This window comes from Candoia aspera, chromosome 8 (genome assembly GCF_035149785.1).
Source record: "Candoia aspera isolate rCanAsp1 chromosome 8, rCanAsp1.hap2, whole genome shotgun sequence".
NCBI lineage: Eukaryota > Metazoa > Chordata > Lepidosauria > Squamata > Boidae > Candoia > Candoia aspera.
The window spans coordinates 66,819,033-66,835,851 of NC_086160.1; the positions used below are offsets into that span (position 1 = coordinate 66,819,033).

Genomic DNA, 16,819 nt, shown 5'->3' on the forward strand with positions numbered 1-16,819 from the left:
GCAATAAGTTTTAGACCAGGATCACACAGCAACCATGGTCTGTGGACGTATCAGCAGGGCATCCATGGGGTGGAGGAGGTGTGTCCAAATTGTTTGCAAGATGATTTGTGCAGCATGTTGCAATGGAAGCTCCATCTGGTGTGTACATGCACACATCACATGTACAAAGAGGAAGGGCTATGATTGTGACACCATCTTGTAGATTTGGAACACCTCTGGCAGGTGCTGTTACGCATAAGCTTTCTTGATCTCCCGTGTAAACTTTGACAAGAAAAACTTCAGATACCTTGTACATTTGGCCATGGAATCTACACTGTTCCCTGAAGTCTATATTATAGAGGCTGCAAAGCAATTCCTGTGTTGCTGAGACTGTGGGGGAAGTTCCCTGTTGAGGTGCAATTTTATCCTATTTTCTGCATTTCAGACACTTTGAAAAGAGCTGGCAATTGTACTGCAGCCTGGTCCATTAGAGAGTGAGCCAGACGGTGCCTGCCCTCACTAAAATCAGGGTTTACCCCCACCGTTCCCAGATTTGGTGCTTTTGTCACGCATTATGCTGAAAGCAGGTTCATTTTCACTGGCTTGGAAAACAAGAATACAAAGAACAGGGACGTAATTATCTGGCTTCACTCTGTGGCACATTCTGTGGCATTATTGATGGTGGGCATCTATGGAAATTTGGACAGCCAGCTGCAGAAGACAAGACTGATTCAGAGCCTTTAATATTTGCACAGAGGTAGGAATCTCAAGGAACAATCCTGAAAAGTCCTTCTTCTAGGCAATTTTTCAAGTCGCAAATGAGCTTTTTTCTCATACATGGCCTGTATATTCAACACATCCGTTTCCAGAGACTGGAAGATGTTTCTACTTTTAAGATTAGATATGTTAATTTGAAGCTGTAGGGTAGAAATGTTACGTAAACAGAAAAGTGTAATGTGGCCTCCACCTGTATTTCATTGGCTTGAGGTACAAAAAAAATCAGCAGCTGTTGAAACTTTTACCAAGTAGCAATAACATGTAGCTGTGAAGGGCAATTGAAAAGTTGCATTTTGCCCCATGAAATAAGCAAACAACTCCAGTTTAAGGCATACTTTAGATTTTTGGAATGAAATCCTATCTACCTTTACTTAGGAGTAAGTTCCACTGAACATAGAGGGACCTTGGAACAAACATAAATAGGATTAAAGCATTGAGTTTCAAGAGGACTTGGGTCAGTATCTTCACTGGGATTCAGTGAATGTTTGAAATAGGACTCAGAAAATATTTAATGGAGATAACAATGAATTGCGTGAAAAGCTTAAGGTTTAATAATTAGAAATAGACTTGTCAAAGTGGTAACAGTTTTCAATGTAGGACATAAAACGCACACAAAATTGTAAAATACACAAATGGTTCCACACTATGGGGGGTTATGAGGGAGGCTGTTAGTGGTGTAGGTAGCTTGATGCCCTTCAGATGTTTTGGACCTCATTTCCCATCAGCTCTGGACAGTATGGACAATGGCAAGGGATTGTACTACAAAACATCTGGTGGGTAACAGGTTGCTTACCCCAGCTGTAGAGGAATCCAAACCAGATGTGCTTCTCGTTATGAAAAGCATGGGAAGGTTGAAAACCTAAGAAATCCACCAACCAGCACCTAAATGGGTTTCTGTTAAAATGTGTTTTACTGTAAATAGTTCACTGTGAATTTTTTTTTAATGTTTATGTTGTATCATTTATATTTTGAATTTTTTCTGAAAGGGAGAAAAAATCATTTTGTGAACATTTTCTCTCTCCACTTAATATGCAACCCAACTCAAAACTTTTTTCAGATAATAGTGTAAATACCTTGAAGTATTTCTTACAGCACATTTTTCAATATGGTTAAGCAAAGACTTCATAACTGTATACTGACACATGACCACTAAATAAATTTCTTTTATGGAAAGCATGAGCATTATTTTGTGCCTGTACCTACACGCTAGCATATTTCTGCCTTGCATCCTTTATAGAGCTGAGCCCAAATGCCAAGCAATTAAAAGCTTTCAGGGCCATTCAGAGGAGTCCACTGAGAATGGCCTTGTTGCTTAAGTACCCATAGAAACATCTGTGTTCATGCACAGGATCTATAATCCAGAAGTGGTTCATCCAAAGTGGAAGGTAGATGGAATTATATGATCAGTGTTTACATTTTTCTCCACATGGAATGTATTTGTACTCATACATTTCCTTTCTTCGTGAACTCTGTAATAGGGAAGGGGAAGAACAGAGCAAGATGGAGTAAGTAATATTGATGATCTGGATCTGGGGCTCAGTGAAGGACATGTCTCTGGGGAAAATCAGAACGAAACACCTAAAGGTTTAGATAATCCACAGGGCAGAGATTCCCTTTATCTAGACACTATAGTCTACATTGGCATACAGGTAGTCCTCAACTTATGACCATTTGTTTAGTGACCATTTGAAGTTACAACAGCGCTGAAAAAAGTTACTTACTTCCTCGCACTTATGACTGCTGCAGTGCCCCTGAGGCCACATGATCAAAATTCAGGTGCTTGGCTACCAGCTTGCACTTACAACAGCTGCAGTGTTCCAGAGTCATGTGACTGTCATTTGCGACCTTCCCAGTGGCTTCCAACAAGCAAAGTCAATGGGGGAAGCCGGATTCACTTAATGCCTGCGTTGATTAGCTTATCGACCGTGGTGATTCACTTGACAACTGCAGCAAAAAGATCATAAAATCAGGCATGACTCACTTTACAACTGCCTCACATAGCAACGGAAGTTTCAGTCCCAATTGTGGTCAAAAGTCGAAGACTACCTGTACCTCTAAAATGGAAAAGATGCTGAATTTGCAGAATCAATAAGTAATCAACAGTAAAGAACAAAAGTGGGTTTTTTTCTCACAAATGCATGCTGCATGGGCAATAACCTAAGCTGAAGCTACTTTCAGATACAAGTCTTCCACTTCAGTCATAGACTTTATTTAAAGACAAGACATGCACCACAAGGCAACAATCCTACGCTGATGTTGACTACATCGGCAATATGGAGCCACTCTCCATTAGCATCCAGAATGGGAAAGGATTTATAAACTTAATACATGAGAATTTTAATACCATATCTGACTTTTCCATCATGGATTGTACAGTGTGATTCTCAGGGCCAGCCACTCATCTGTGTTGAACACCAAGACCTTTCCACCTGGAACACAACAGTAAGGCTGATTCTAACAACACCCTCAAATACTGGAAGGGCTGCTCATCACATACATACGGAGGACATCAAATTAGGGATTAGATATTGTGCGCTTGTTCCATTAAGACTCCAGGCAGCATATATTAGATTCTCTGGTCATCCAGCCAAACCGGGATGTTCTTGACATCTTATGGCTTCAGTACTTTGTCCAGCTTTGCAGTTGTTACAACAAGCCTATTTCCAAGCAAGGACACAACTCCAAAATATCTTGGTCAGATGGAAAAAATATTGGCATTAGCCTCATTCAGTATGACTTGGGATTGTTCCCCTTTCATCCATAGTGAAAAGGGACAAGGTTTTGTGAGGCAGAACACTACTTAGAGCATAAATGTGCAGCATGCTGAAGAAACAAGCACTTCCATTTTGGCTTGCTGAAACTCCCAGGAGCCTTGAAAAATCAATCAACAGAAAGGAAAAGGTGCTGACACTGAGATATGCTTACTGTTCTTGAACTGCTGCACATACAAGGAACAAGTGGCACTGCTTGTGCCAGTGAAGTCACAAACAATTGGGTCTCCATTTCCACCTTCAAGTGCAATATCTAAAGTACTAATCTGCAGGATTTAGATTTAATTTTTCCATCAGTTTGATCCCAAGAAAGCACCACTTTCCCCAGATAAGTATGACAGCCTTTGAGCAATCATGCAGTTCTCCCGTAACACAGGATCAATCATGCCTTCCACATGCAGACATACTGAGTTGGCAGGTCTTTTCTCCTAGCTTACATGTTTGACTTAACAGTGCCTGCACTGATTTCCTTCTCTTTTCAAGACAAATGGTCCAGAGAGTTCAGTTTGCAACATTTGCAAAGAATCGACCTAATGTAGTCTGATTTCACCTATGATCATTCCAAACAAGAACGAAGAACAGAAAACGAGTTAAAAAAACTTGCAATAAAGCATGATGCTAGTAAAAAATGAGCTTGAGGCACCACACAAGACACATTCCATAAGGAAAGCCTCCGGCACTGGCCCCTTTGAAGTGAACGGGAGGTGTGATTTGCACCCCCTGGTTGACCTCAAAAAGGCCTCAGGCTGGAGAACCTTCTTTGAACTGTACCTCTTGAATCCTCCATTCGCAATTCCAAAGAAAGTAAGCCAACAACTAGAGGGCTTTATGATTGCTCGGGATGAAGTACGATCACAGAACTAGCAATTTCCCATCAGGTTCAATTTTGTGCCATCAGGGAAGTCAACCGTCCAATATTTCTCTCTCCAAGACTCTTATCAAGAACGACAACAAATGGTAAGGAGAATTTTCTCAGCTGCCTCTCCCTCTTTTCCCCCCACCCTTCCTTAGTCCCAGGTGCATATCTTAAGCAGAGGAAGGCAGGAACAGTTCGCTGAAAGAGGTTATGAGTCTATAGTACGATTTCTCATCATCTGTCAGTCCTGCATTGCCAGGCCGGACCACTACAGCCACGTGCATGTCCGCTTCTTCGGCAGCATCTGCTTCTAAAGGACACAAAGCGAGGATCATTAAACTGCACTGAACCTACTACCGCTAGGATGTCACCTGTTCTGTCCTTACATTTCCCATTTCCTTAGGACCCGCTAAGGCGCTGAGCAATACAGCCAGGAAAAGAAGCACACAGTAGAAAACCCCCTACATGCAAACACTTTCAGGCAACAATTTGGAGAGGGGAGAGGAATACCTGATTTTGAGAGTCCTATCAGAAAGTCTCTGCCCACCGAAACAAGTTTGTTAGTCTCAGGTTGGTAAGCAAGATTTTTTAAAAAGTGAGAATTAATTAAAGCAGGCAAATCCCCCCCCCCTTTTTTTTGCAGTTTCAAACACCAGCAATGTGGAAGGTACAAGGCAGATTTTAGTGCACTGTAGTTGCCTTAAAATCTTGAGCCTGGGTAGATGTTTCCGAATTCCACCTGGTGGTGCCAAACATTAAGCACAGTCAGTTTTAGATCCAAAGCAGGTCCTCTATAGCTCTTCCCTAAAGGGGAAACTACATAAGATAATTATTTTTGTAATACTGTGGTCCACGTTGGTCCTTCAGGAGACATGCTCTCTTCTTGCCTCTTGCACAACTACATACGTAGCCTCTCACCATACCAGAGAGCAGCCACCAGCTTTATTACCTTGAGTGACATCCGTCAAGAATAGAATGTTGTTTGTGGCACATCCAATGCTTGCAGCAATCCGCTGATAACTCTCACTGTCAACTTTAGGGCCTATTTTCGTGTCAAAGTGACCATCAAAGAGCTGGAAGGTGGAAGGAGAACATTACAAAAAGGACATGGAGTTCTTCCTATATTTTATTCCCATAAGTAAGCTGGGCTGGGAGTGACTGCGGGGCCCAAAGTCAGTTGAGGAGTTTTCAAAGCTGAGGACAGACTAGAACTTGAACCTCCACGGTCCTAGTCCAACACCTTAAGCACTACACCACAATGGCTGTCTTTATCGTTGTTGTAGAGGCAGAAAGTGCTATTATCTTTGGCAGGGAAGAACCGAAAAGGTGTGTGTGCAATTTGTTAATCTTTTGACTGTATACCTACCTCTAAAATATCACCTTCTGTAGAGTTCCCAAACAAAAGCTTTTGTGCCTCCACACTCCCAGAAGAATAAATATACACCTTCCTTCCTGCTTCTTTCCACTTTCTCACTGCTGGAACTACATCCTTAAAGAACCTGAAACGGGGCAGGGCAGGGCATGGAAACAGAATTGTTGAAGAGGCAATGAAACTGCTTTCCTCACCAATATTTCAATACATCACTGGACGGCTTGTCCTAGTGATGATTTCTAGGCAGTGAACAGTATTTAAAGGCAATCAAAACATCCATGCTTAATCAGATCATCATCAAAGATTCAAGGAAGGGCTGAGCAAAAAGATAGTTCCCCAAAGACGTAGAAAGCAGCGCAAAGGGGCTGCTGCTTCTGTAGATGAGGTAAAGGCATTTCAGAGGGTAGAATAATTGTAGAAAATGCTAGTTTCTGTGACAGCCCTGTGTTATACGTCTGCAGAATGTGCTGCCATCAACAGTAGCCCTGAAGCCGTTAACAATCTAGCAGTGTATAAAGAAGAAAGGTTATCTTTCAGGAACACTGGTCCTGAATTGTTTAATTAAAACATTAAAAACAGCCCAAATTGCACCAGACCATGGGGCACTGTTGTTAGGAGCCTATGCAAAAATACTGAGATCACACAAGATAAAATACCCTTGGGAGACTTCAGCTATCTTTATATTTTCTTAATAACCGGGGAGCCATGTTTTGTGGGTGTCATGTTGCCAATCTTTGCCATTTATCTTAGTAACAAAAATTGAATTTGGGACAGATATAATCTAGGGACAATCTCTGCCTTAGTGCCCCCATTGATGATGGCAAGTTCTGCACCAACTGAAATGTTTGGATCAGCCCCCAAGCAAGCTCTGAAGAAGAAACCTGGTCAGGAAGCCAGATGTCTCTTAACCTTTCCTTACCCACCAATTTTCTTCCATGACATCTAAAAGACTGTCATCTGCAAGAAGAGACAGACTTGACTTCTGTTGAAATCAAGGGTGGGATATTCACTGAAATCACAAGAAAGGGAATTCAGGGTGAACATGAGGAGGAACATCCTGATGGGAAGACAGGTTAGACCAGTGTTTCTCAACCTTGGCTGAGGGACTTGCAACTTCCTGCCAGCTTCCCCACAGACTTTGGTGGTGGGAAGCTGGCAGGACGTTACCGCACCTAACAACCGTGGGATTCAGTTAATGATGGCAACTGGGACTGCAGGGATTGCCGTTGCTAAGCGATGCAGTCGCACTTTATGACAGCATTGCTTAGCGATGGAAATTCCAGTCCCGCTGCCGTTGTAAGTCGAGGACTAACTGTACTAAATTACCCTGATAAAAAGGGCCAAACATTCCAACCCAGTCCCTTTTGACGATGACATTTTATCATTGCAATACCTCTTGGATGATGGAAAAAATTAAGTAAAAGAAGGGCTCAAACGTAAAATAAGTTTGCCCTTTGCAAGTAACTACTCACTCTCCCTTCAAGCGGCCATTTTCATAGGCTGCTCTCCACATGTGGCCTTGGAGCTGTTTTAAAGCTGTGGTCTTCCTATCCAAAGACATTTGCCAGAGGACATTGTCTACAACTGCCTGGATGACACGTTCAACCTCCTCTTCCCCGTCCCTGGTTTCCAGTGGGATAAGCACCACTCCCTCCATATGGGAGTCTTCTTCAGCCTAAGGAAGTCAAAACAGAAAAGAAAGCAAGATGATAATATGTCAATGGTGATGGGAATTCCAAATGATGCTTCAAGCTGGGATGGAATGGACTAGTTCCCCCCAATTTTTTTTTTAATCTGTTCAATAGTGTCCGATTCTTGGAGACTGCCTGGGTAAGTTTCTTGGCAAGATTTTTCGGAAGTGGTTTGCCATTGTCTTCTTCCTAGGCTGAGAGAGAATGAGTGGCCCAAAGTCACCCAGCTGGCTTTGTGCCCAAGGCGGGACTAGAACTCACGGTCTTCCGGTTTCTAGCCTGATGCCTTAACCACTATACCAAACTGGCTCTCAATTCCCCAAAATAGTTCCTTCCATAACAGCTTGCTTCTGCTTAGGTTGGCACGCTTCAAAGCAAAGCACTATGCTGCAAATACCCACCCTTTTTATTTCCTAAGAATGCCAATGGCTGCCTTCACCAATCAGGATATACTCCAGGTGTGTGGACTTCCATTCCTGGAATTTTCAGCATGAGTCATGCTTGCTGAGGAATCCTGGAAGTTGAAGCTCACACATCCGCACAGGCCCGAGGTTGGGAAGCACTGGCCTATGAGGGTCCCAAAAGCATTCCAGCAAATCACAGTTAGAATCAAGGCTGGTGATTTGCTTTACTTCATGCCATCTTGTGACGCAATTATTTTTAAGTGAAAAAAATAAAATAAAAGAAATTTAGTTTGGGCAGGGAGGTTAGCAGATGTCAAGGGATGTGTCAGCCTGTCATCTGTGCTGACTTGAACTCCGCAGAAAAACTGGAACGATGATGATGATTAAAAATCTCTGCACTGAAACAAACTCTGAAGATATATAAGTGTGGATACTCTGTTATCAATGTCATCTTAATCCTTATGTTTTAACATGGTTGTTTGTATTTGCCCTCTACGCAATTTCTACGCAGGTCCCTATGCAATTTCTGCATAGATTTAAAACGAAATTAAAAAACAAACAAACCTCCTACTAGACTTGTATGACTCCACATACACAACACATGGTCCAGCCTTGTAAATAGCCTGCTACTTGCCTGCTACTCTAGGCAAATAAAAATAGTTTCCAGGCGATCAGGTGGTGAAGAGCAACAATCTTGGGGAAAAAAATATTTCTTCCATACCACATTAATGTAGGTATTTGTGAGCAATTTGGCTAGTCAGAATTTATGAGGGTTGGAAGCTAGCTAGGAAGTTGGAAGGAAAGAGAAGAAGAGGATGACCAGTAAGAAGGTGGATGGGCTCAATAACAGCAGTGATGGGTGTGCCATTTGAAAACCTGAAGGATCAGGTTGAAGACGGATCCTCACGGAGAAAATCTGTCTAGGTGGTTGCTAGGAGTCATGCTAACTTGATGGCTCAACCAATCAACCAGGGCGTTGATATGGATTATTTGTAAGACTAGTATAGGCTCAGGTCTAACAATTCTGCCAACATCCAGGCTGGCATGAAAAGAGCCAGATTTGTTTTAAGACGGGCTGCTATATAAACGCATCAAATTAAATAAACAATGAGGAAGAGATGTCCAATGTTCTACCTGTTTTCTCAGCAGGCCAACATCTTGCTGGCATTCTTCTTCCTCCCAGTGGGTGTCTAGGTAATCTCGAATATTTTCCCTGATGTAGGGAAACAAAATATCCTGGGGACACAACAAAAGCGTTATCAGTGGTTTAAGCTACTGTGGGCACATACCTGGAAACAACATAGAGCCTCAGGGCGTCTTCAAAAGTATTGATTATCCAATACTGTTAATTTAGTCACTTCACCAAATCTATGCCACCTAGTTCTCGGAAGAGAAATTTAAACACACATAGCCACAGGATGATGGAAGCGAACAAAAGAAGGGAGAGAAGTGAGGATACTTAATGAGAAGATGAAAAAAAGAGACAGAATCGTTTTAGAGAGGAAACTTACATAAATAAATGCAGATTCTTTTTACAGAGGGGTCAGTCTTTCATAGTTAAAAATGAATCAAGGATTCTGAGGCACCTTAAGCTCTTCTTAAGTATTCTTGTGTACATGGACTGAATACGCGATAATAAACGTGTTAGGTTTTAAGGCTCCTGGTGGGTTTTGCTGCAAAAGCCACACAAAACTTAATAATCTCAAATAGGCACAATGGGAAAGCAGTAATTTTGACATATGCCAGCAATGTGGGATAGATTTATTTTTTCCCACGGCTGTATTTTTCTCTGTTCCAGCAGACTGTGTGCCTTTCAATTAGCAGTATAATTAAACGCTGAATAAGCAACTGTAACTGCTATTCTTAAGGATCAAAAAGAGTACAATTTGAGGAACATCTATTTCAGATAGAACCAAATTAAACTAAGATTGATCATGTCGGATACAACTTCATGTCCAGGTCTGCTGGACTTGTTAAGTGACCATGATGTGACCTTCATGTTAAATAAGTAATGTAGGTTAAGGTTGGCTGCTCATGCTTGAAAAACAAGTCATGGGGAAAATTAATTCTATAAAAAAAGAGAGACCTTCTTACACTTATTAAGGTCACTTGAAACAAAGCCCAATTTGGTGCAACAAAAGTGACAGCCTCCATCTCTGCTCGCCAAATGGTGCTGAAGAACTATTCACACATTACACTGCAACAAACTCAGATTTACCACTGAAAGCAGAATATGAGACAATCCTTGATCTTAAAACAAGACACCAGTTTGGGGGGTCTATATGGTAAGTGTTTTTAAGACAAGGTTTGCTCTTTGAAGACAGGAACATAATTTATCCTCTACAGTAGGTTGCTTTTGCGCAAAGTCTACACCAATATGTATTCTCAACCAGAAACTCTAGATCGGTGTTTCTCAACCTTGGCAACTTTAAGATATGTAGACTTCAACTTCCAGAATTCCCCAGCCAGCATGGGATTCTGGAATTTGAAGTCCACATATCCCAAAGTCGCCAAGGTTGAGAAACACTGCTCTAGATACTTCTTGTGTTGCAGCGAAAAGAACCCCAAATTGTTCCTCTGGAAGGAAGGACAATAAAGCACAGACCTCTTTAATTGAGGAAAAAAAGTGAGTTAGGAACAACTACAGTATGTACAGGGCTTCCTGGACTCACAGCTCATGTTTGATGAGCAGGTAGCAGCTGTGGGCAGGAATGCCTTTGCACAGCTTCATCTGGTATGTCAGCTCCACCCTTTCCTTGATTGGGAGCCCTTTCAGACAGTTACGCATGCCCTGGTACCCTCACGCCCTGACTACTGCAACACACTCTACGTAGGGCTGCCCTTGAAGACCGCCCAGAAGCTTCAATTGATCCGGAATGCAGCAGCGTGGGCAGTGATGGCCATGCCTCCATATGCCCATGTAATTCCTCTGGTTTGTGAGCTGCACTGGTTGCCAGTTTGCTTCCTGTGATTCAAGGTGCTGGTTGTTACCTATTAAGTCCTACATGGTCTAGGGCCTGATTATTTGAAGGACCACCTATCTCCCAATGTATCTACTGGGCCAATTGGACCTGGCAACATGCCATCGATCGGGACCCCAGAAGCCTGCCTTCTCCACAGCAGTACCTGTCCTCTGGAATGAGCTTCCCCCCCTGCCTGAGATTACATAATCTGTATCAGTCGTGTCATTGTGGCTTGTACCAGATGCTTATAGTGTAAGCCCCTTCCTATATTCCTGGCATGACTGTTTTGGTTTTGGAGGTGTGCTGAACTTGGATCTCCCCAACAGCTACAGCTCTCGGGCTTTTTCCTATCATTCCACAGCAGAGTTCAAAAGTCATCATGTTGCACTTGAAAGTATATTTAAAGAGCAGCCTGTTCATTTGAGTTGCAATCCATAATTATTCCTTAGTAGTGTTACTCTGATTCATTGTAAACGGATGGGGTTCCTTCGGGGTGGATTGCAGTTTAAGATACTTTGCAGATCCTAGAAGAAAAATAACAGCAGAGCCCTCAGAATGTTATTGGAAGAAGTCCCACTTTAATCAGAAAGCTTATTCCTAGCTATGGCTAACAGTACATCCTTATGTTGTTCCATGGGAATAAGCCCATAGAGGACACTGCAGTCTACTTCCAAATAAACATGCACTGGGCTGTACTGTTACTTGAAAAATGTATGTAGGTGATGTGTTAGGCTGGTACTGGAGAGATCCAGGTTCAAATCCACCCTCAGGCACAGAAGTCACTCTCTCTCAGCCCAATCTATCTCACAGGGTTGGTGTTGTGGAGAAAAAAATTGGAAGACAGATATTAAATAAGATTTAATCATTTTTCCATTGCAATGAAAAAACACTGACTTAAAATCTAAGACTGAATTGCACAAAGACATCTTTTAACAATGGTTTATTGAATGACTCAGAGTTGGCTGGCTTCACACAACACACTGCACCAATTCCTATCTGTATCTATTATCTCTATATTGTTACAGCCCCAGTCAGTATATTGCATAATTTGGGATAGATTACCAGCAAACATTCCACTGCACAGCAAATAATGAGGTTTAAAAAGTAATCTTTATATAACAACACAAGTAAAAGAAACGTTTTAAAAACCACATGGCTCAGATTGGCAAAGCTACTTAATAATTCCATCTTCTCTTAAGTTAAAGCCGCAAAGCAGTTAATTTTTTTGCTTAGAACTTGTGGAAGATCAATTTCCTTCCAATGTCAGAATGGCTTAGCAAACAACGCCCCCCCCCCCAACACAGCACTTTTAGAAATAAGGGAGACAAGCGACTAATACTGTCGCCACTTAAAAAGTATACCTTAAACTGTCGTTCTCATCCAAACCACAGGAAACACACACACACACACACACGCACGATTTATACCCTGCCTTTATTTTGTACCATTCAAGGCAGTGTACCTAATGCTCCTGGACCTCACAGCCTCCTGGTGCTAGTCCAGAACCTTCATCACTACACCAAACTGGTTCTAAGGATGGCTGCGCCGTCCACACGGCTGCGGGGAAATCTTAACGTTTCCCTGAAAAAGAGCGCCAGACTGAAGACGATCCGCCCCCAAAAGAAAAGACGGACGCGCGTTCAGTTGAGGCAGGGCAAAAGGCGGCTTCCCCCGAGGGGAGCGCACAGGTTTTCCAATACACGCGCCCCGCGAAACCCCAGGAGGCGCCCTTGCAACCAGCCCGTGGGTTGCCACGCACCCAGCTCGCCCCCGGCCACAACTCACCTTGACAAACGTGATCGGAGTGGTGGTGCCTTCTATATCGAGCAAGAACACGCTGACTTCCGCGGGGACCGTGAACCCCACCATGTCCCCCGCTGGACACTGCGGCGCGCGCTCCCAGGGGCATACGCGGGCGGAACCCCGGATCCGGGCAGCGGAGCCTCGAAACCTCCCGAGCCGCTTCGGATGCGAACTCAGGCAGCGACGCTCCCACGACACGCGCAGCAGACGAGGGCCGCTTTCCGCGAGCACGAGCGGAGGGAGGGGACCCACGTGGCTGGAAGAGGAGCCGCCGCAGCATCCGGATCGTGGAGCTCTGATTGGTGACCAGAAATGGGAGGCGGAGGGGGGAAGGAAGGATGGGGTCTGGAATCGGCTCTGCGGGCGGAGAGGGGAAAAGGGAAAAGCCTGGCAGGCTGGAAGTGTGTGGCCGGTGGCCGCCAGCGGTCGGCTGCAGGCCGCGTAACTCTGCACGTTTGCCCAGTTTTTCCTTAGCTTTGCACGTTTGCTCAGACTTAAGCCCCGGTCGGGGTTTGCAGGAAAGCGTGCGTTAGAATGCACGCCTATAATTGCGCGTGGCTCCGAGTGCAAACCTCGGGGAGGTGGAAACGGCTTTTTCGCGCCCAAGGAGGCGGTGCGCAGGGCAAGGATTTGTTCCTTCGCGCCCGGGAGTCAGGGACTGAAAAAAGGCTGCAAAGTTCCCGGGTCTTAGAGCGGAGCAAGGGCAGTTTCCCTGCCTGCGGCGCCGTGAGAAGATGATCCCGAGGCGTTTGCAGTGGTTAAAGGGAGGAGGAGACGGGCGTGCCTTTTTTGGCCCTCCGTCGTATCTGAGCTAGCCTTTGGGTCCTTGTGCTGATTTCCCCTGGGAAAAAAATCGGTGCGGGGGAGGACCATTTCCCGAACTTGGTGTAAGAACCCGCGCGTGAACGCCCCGAACGACCATGTTGTGTAAGAGGCGAGCGGCCATTTTCCCACTGCCTGTGTGCAAAATGGATCAAGCGGCGGGCGAAGGCGTCAACGTGCTGCGGAGCTGGCGCCGTTTCTCGCAGGAAAGGCCGTTATTAAAAAGTTGCGCGCGGATACTGCGGACCCCCCGTAGCTTTGCTTTGCTTCGCGCTGCAACTCCCCCAACGGCCTGGGTGAGTGGGGGACCCGGGGAATTGGTCCAACGCATCTGGAGGGCGCTTGGTTGGGCAAGGAAGCCCCGTGGGCGGTAAGAGACCGAATAGCTGACATCAGCCTTTTAGGCGGTGAGAATTGGAGGCTTCCCTGCGCATCCTTTAAATCCGGCCTTCTGGGGCACGGTTTACCTTGCAGTTCTCCCGAGTCTAATACATTTAAAGCAGACGTTTGTCAATGCAGCAGGGTATTTTAGGCTTTAAAATTCATGTTCCCTTCCTCTTTTAAAACGGTATGGAAATGCCTATTGCTTGCTACTTCAGTATGGGGTAATCTAATGGTGCTGGGTTTGGGAGCCCACCTAAACGCATTCTGATGCATGGGGCCTTCAGGATGCTTGCCCCACATCCTGCCCTCAAAGCAGCTATCATAATTACCAGTGGACCATCTCTGGAGTCCCCAGGTGTGGTACCTGTGGACAGCAAGGTACCCACAACACTCCCTTGGGCACCTGCTAGACCCCTGCCCCGACTGAGTTCAGAATTCAGATTCTTTTGATTAAAAAAAGGAAAAGAGGGAATGGGTGTGCTTCAAAGCCAAATGTCAGCCTCTGGCATCCTTTTGATTTCCAGTAATGACCCTGTATTGGCCCCCTAGGAATTCTTAGGAAATGAAAAAGCAGTGGGCTCTGCTTGGAAGGGTGCCCACCTCCTCAGAATGAAAGGAAAAAAAATGAACTCAGGAGTCAACGGTGGCAAACCACTTACGGGTTTGCCTTCTGGAAACTGGGTATTTATAAGAGGTTATGCCTGCCACTGTTGGTAAAAAACAGCCCTGGCATTATGGCAGTGTGTTAAAAGCCCCCAGCATGTCCTTACAATTCCAAACGTGCCTACTCATGATAGGTTGAAGATCCTTGCTTTCCTAGGTATAACCTAACATTTTGTCTCTCTGAAAGCCAAAAAAGCATAAGGGCAAAGTTTTTTTTTTCCATAGGGGTATGGACCAGACATTCAGAGAGATACTGCTTTTGAATAAGAAGGCTTCACTCAGTGATTATTTCTAATATTGAGCCTCTGTCTGGTGAATTGCTATAGCCATAAACCGTCCGTTAATCATGCTGCATTAACTTCAGCTATAACATTTGTAACTTTAATAAATATGACATTTGCAGCTGCTGTGATGAGATTCAGTGTAATCTTTTTCAAAATGCACATCAACAGTTTGGCTAAAAAACAAGGGGTATTTGGTGATTTATTTTTTGATGGTTCCACACACTATATAAGGGGATTTTCTATACATGTTCTGTAATTCTCTGGAGCAGTCATCCCCAACCAGGGACTCTCCAAGCGTGGATGAGCACAGCCATGTAGGCTGGATCTAGGATTATATGGGGATGAATACAATCCAACATATTGGGGGAAATTGAAATCCAACATATTTGGAAAGCACTGGGGTACAGAAATGGCTCTAGAGAATGCATCTTTAACACTATCTTGCCTTTTCTTTCTTCAAATCTTTAGTTTTGCTTAAGAAATTTGGGATCCATTTAAAAAAAAACTAATATGTGAATCACAGAAAAATATGTCTATTTTTCTAATTTCATTTCATCCATTTCCTCCCTGTTCTCTCTCGCTGTTTTAAACAATATTTTTCTTTATGTTTTATTGCCATTTGTTTTGAGCTGCCCAGAGATGTTGAGAGTTGAGCTGCATACAAGTTTAAGAAAGTATTATTAATAATATTTTGGAAAAAAAACAATGCTACCTGCTTCCTTCAAAAGAACAGGCTGCATAAGCCCCAACCACAAATTGTGTCCACTGATAATCTATAGCCAATTATTATTTTACACTTCTCCAAGTAGAGTGTGACATTTTCTTCTAAATACTCTCTCCAAAGGCCTGGGTTTTCCCACGCTTCTGTAAGGGGAAGGAGTTGGTGCATCAATTTGTCATTTCTCCAAGAACAGTTATGTGTGAGACAGCCAACTCCTGTTATATAATACAATGCAGACCAATAACTCCTAGCCCTTGGTTATATGTCAGCCAACTGTAGAAGAGAACTAATTTAAAAGCTACTACAAACACTTGTTTAATAAGAACAGGTTAACATTAGTTTAAATAAATCCATAAACATTAGATCATTTGGAAAATTGGGTGGCATAAAATGATCTTTCAGCACACGTGGAGAGTTCAAAGCAGATACACAGATTTTCAAAGAAGTAAAAGACATCACTTGGAAATAATGCGTGTCAGTACAGATGCAAAGTAAACCTTTATATTTTTTCTGAAATTAGAAGATACATCCTTGTACCATAACCTTTGGTCCGTGCTGATCTTTGTTAATAGGATTCCTGTTATATGGCCTACAACTGCAGTTGTATCAGACAATCAATGATTATGGTAAAGAAAAAAAGATTTAAAAACAAAAAAAGCTCTGGAAAAGGGAAAATGTGTCCTTGAGTAAACAGAAAATATCTGTCAAATGATTCCTCCTCTAACCAATAAGAGAATTCTCTTTAACGATAAGGCAGTTTCTATACTAAACCCAAACAAACAAAATCCCACAAAAGATCATGGAGATCACAAGAGCTCCTACAACAATTAGTGGTATAAAAAAAAAAGTGGCAGGAAACCAAAAATGAAAGGATAAACCAGGTCTGCATCTTAGGAGTTCATGCCCCTTCATCCAGAGCCTAACTTAAAAGAGATCCTAGACAAAATCCTATTTTTGAGCCAATAACTATGCGGCTCCTTTCAACGCAGCCTAACGCAAGGGCCCGTTAGACGGGCGTTATGTTCACAAGTTACGCCCAACGCACGTTGGGCGGTCCCTGATCTGCTCCCATGCCTGCACACGTGTAGCCTACGTGCTTTGGGAGGTTCTTGGTGAAAGCCATGCTCAGCCCGGGGCCATGTTCGCCCATGCTTTGTCACATTCGGTGGGCTAGAACTGGGCCAGAAAGAATGGCCCAAATTCAGGAACCTGTGCTTGGGAGGGCACGGGGAGCCAGAGAGTTTCAGTTCTAGGTAAAGAGACGCGTCCCAGAGGCGCGTTCGGCTACCCAAGACATAAAGGTACTTCCCTTCCGCCACAGGCAGCCCC

General features: G+C 43.8%; 1 protein-coding gene across 1 annotated transcript; it reads right to left on the reverse strand.

Annotated features, from left to right (window-relative positions):
- Positions 1–2,966: 2,966 nt before the first annotated feature.
- ENOPH1 (enolase-phosphatase 1) lies at positions 2,967–12,840 on the reverse strand. The gene is made up of 6 exons (XM_063310197.1): positions 12,599–12,840; positions 8,985–9,086; positions 7,228–7,430; positions 5,750–5,882; positions 5,333–5,456; positions 2,967–4,693 (listed from the first exon to the last, which is right to left on the reverse strand). The coding sequence occupies exons 1-6, from the start codon at positions 12,680–12,682 to the stop codon at positions 4,554–4,556; spliced, it is 786 nt and encodes a 261-aa protein (XP_063166267.1). The 5' UTR covers positions 12,683–12,840; the 3' UTR covers positions 2,967–4,553.
- Between the last annotated feature and the right edge of the window lie 3,979 nt (positions 12,841–16,819).

Coding starts and splice junctions, on each gene's coding strand:
- ENOPH1 (XM_063310197.1), bottom strand. CDS start 12,682: ATGGTGGGGTTCACGGTCCCCGCGGAAGTCAGCGTGTTCTTGCTCGAT. Junction 9,087..12,598: donor CTCCGATCACGTTTGTCAAG/GTGAGTTGTGGC, acceptor TTGTGTCCCCAG/GATATTTTGTTTCCCTACAT. Junction 5,457..5,749: donor CAGAAGGTGATATTTTAGAG/GTAGGTATACAG, acceptor TCCACCTTCCAG/CTCTTTGATGGTCACTTTGA.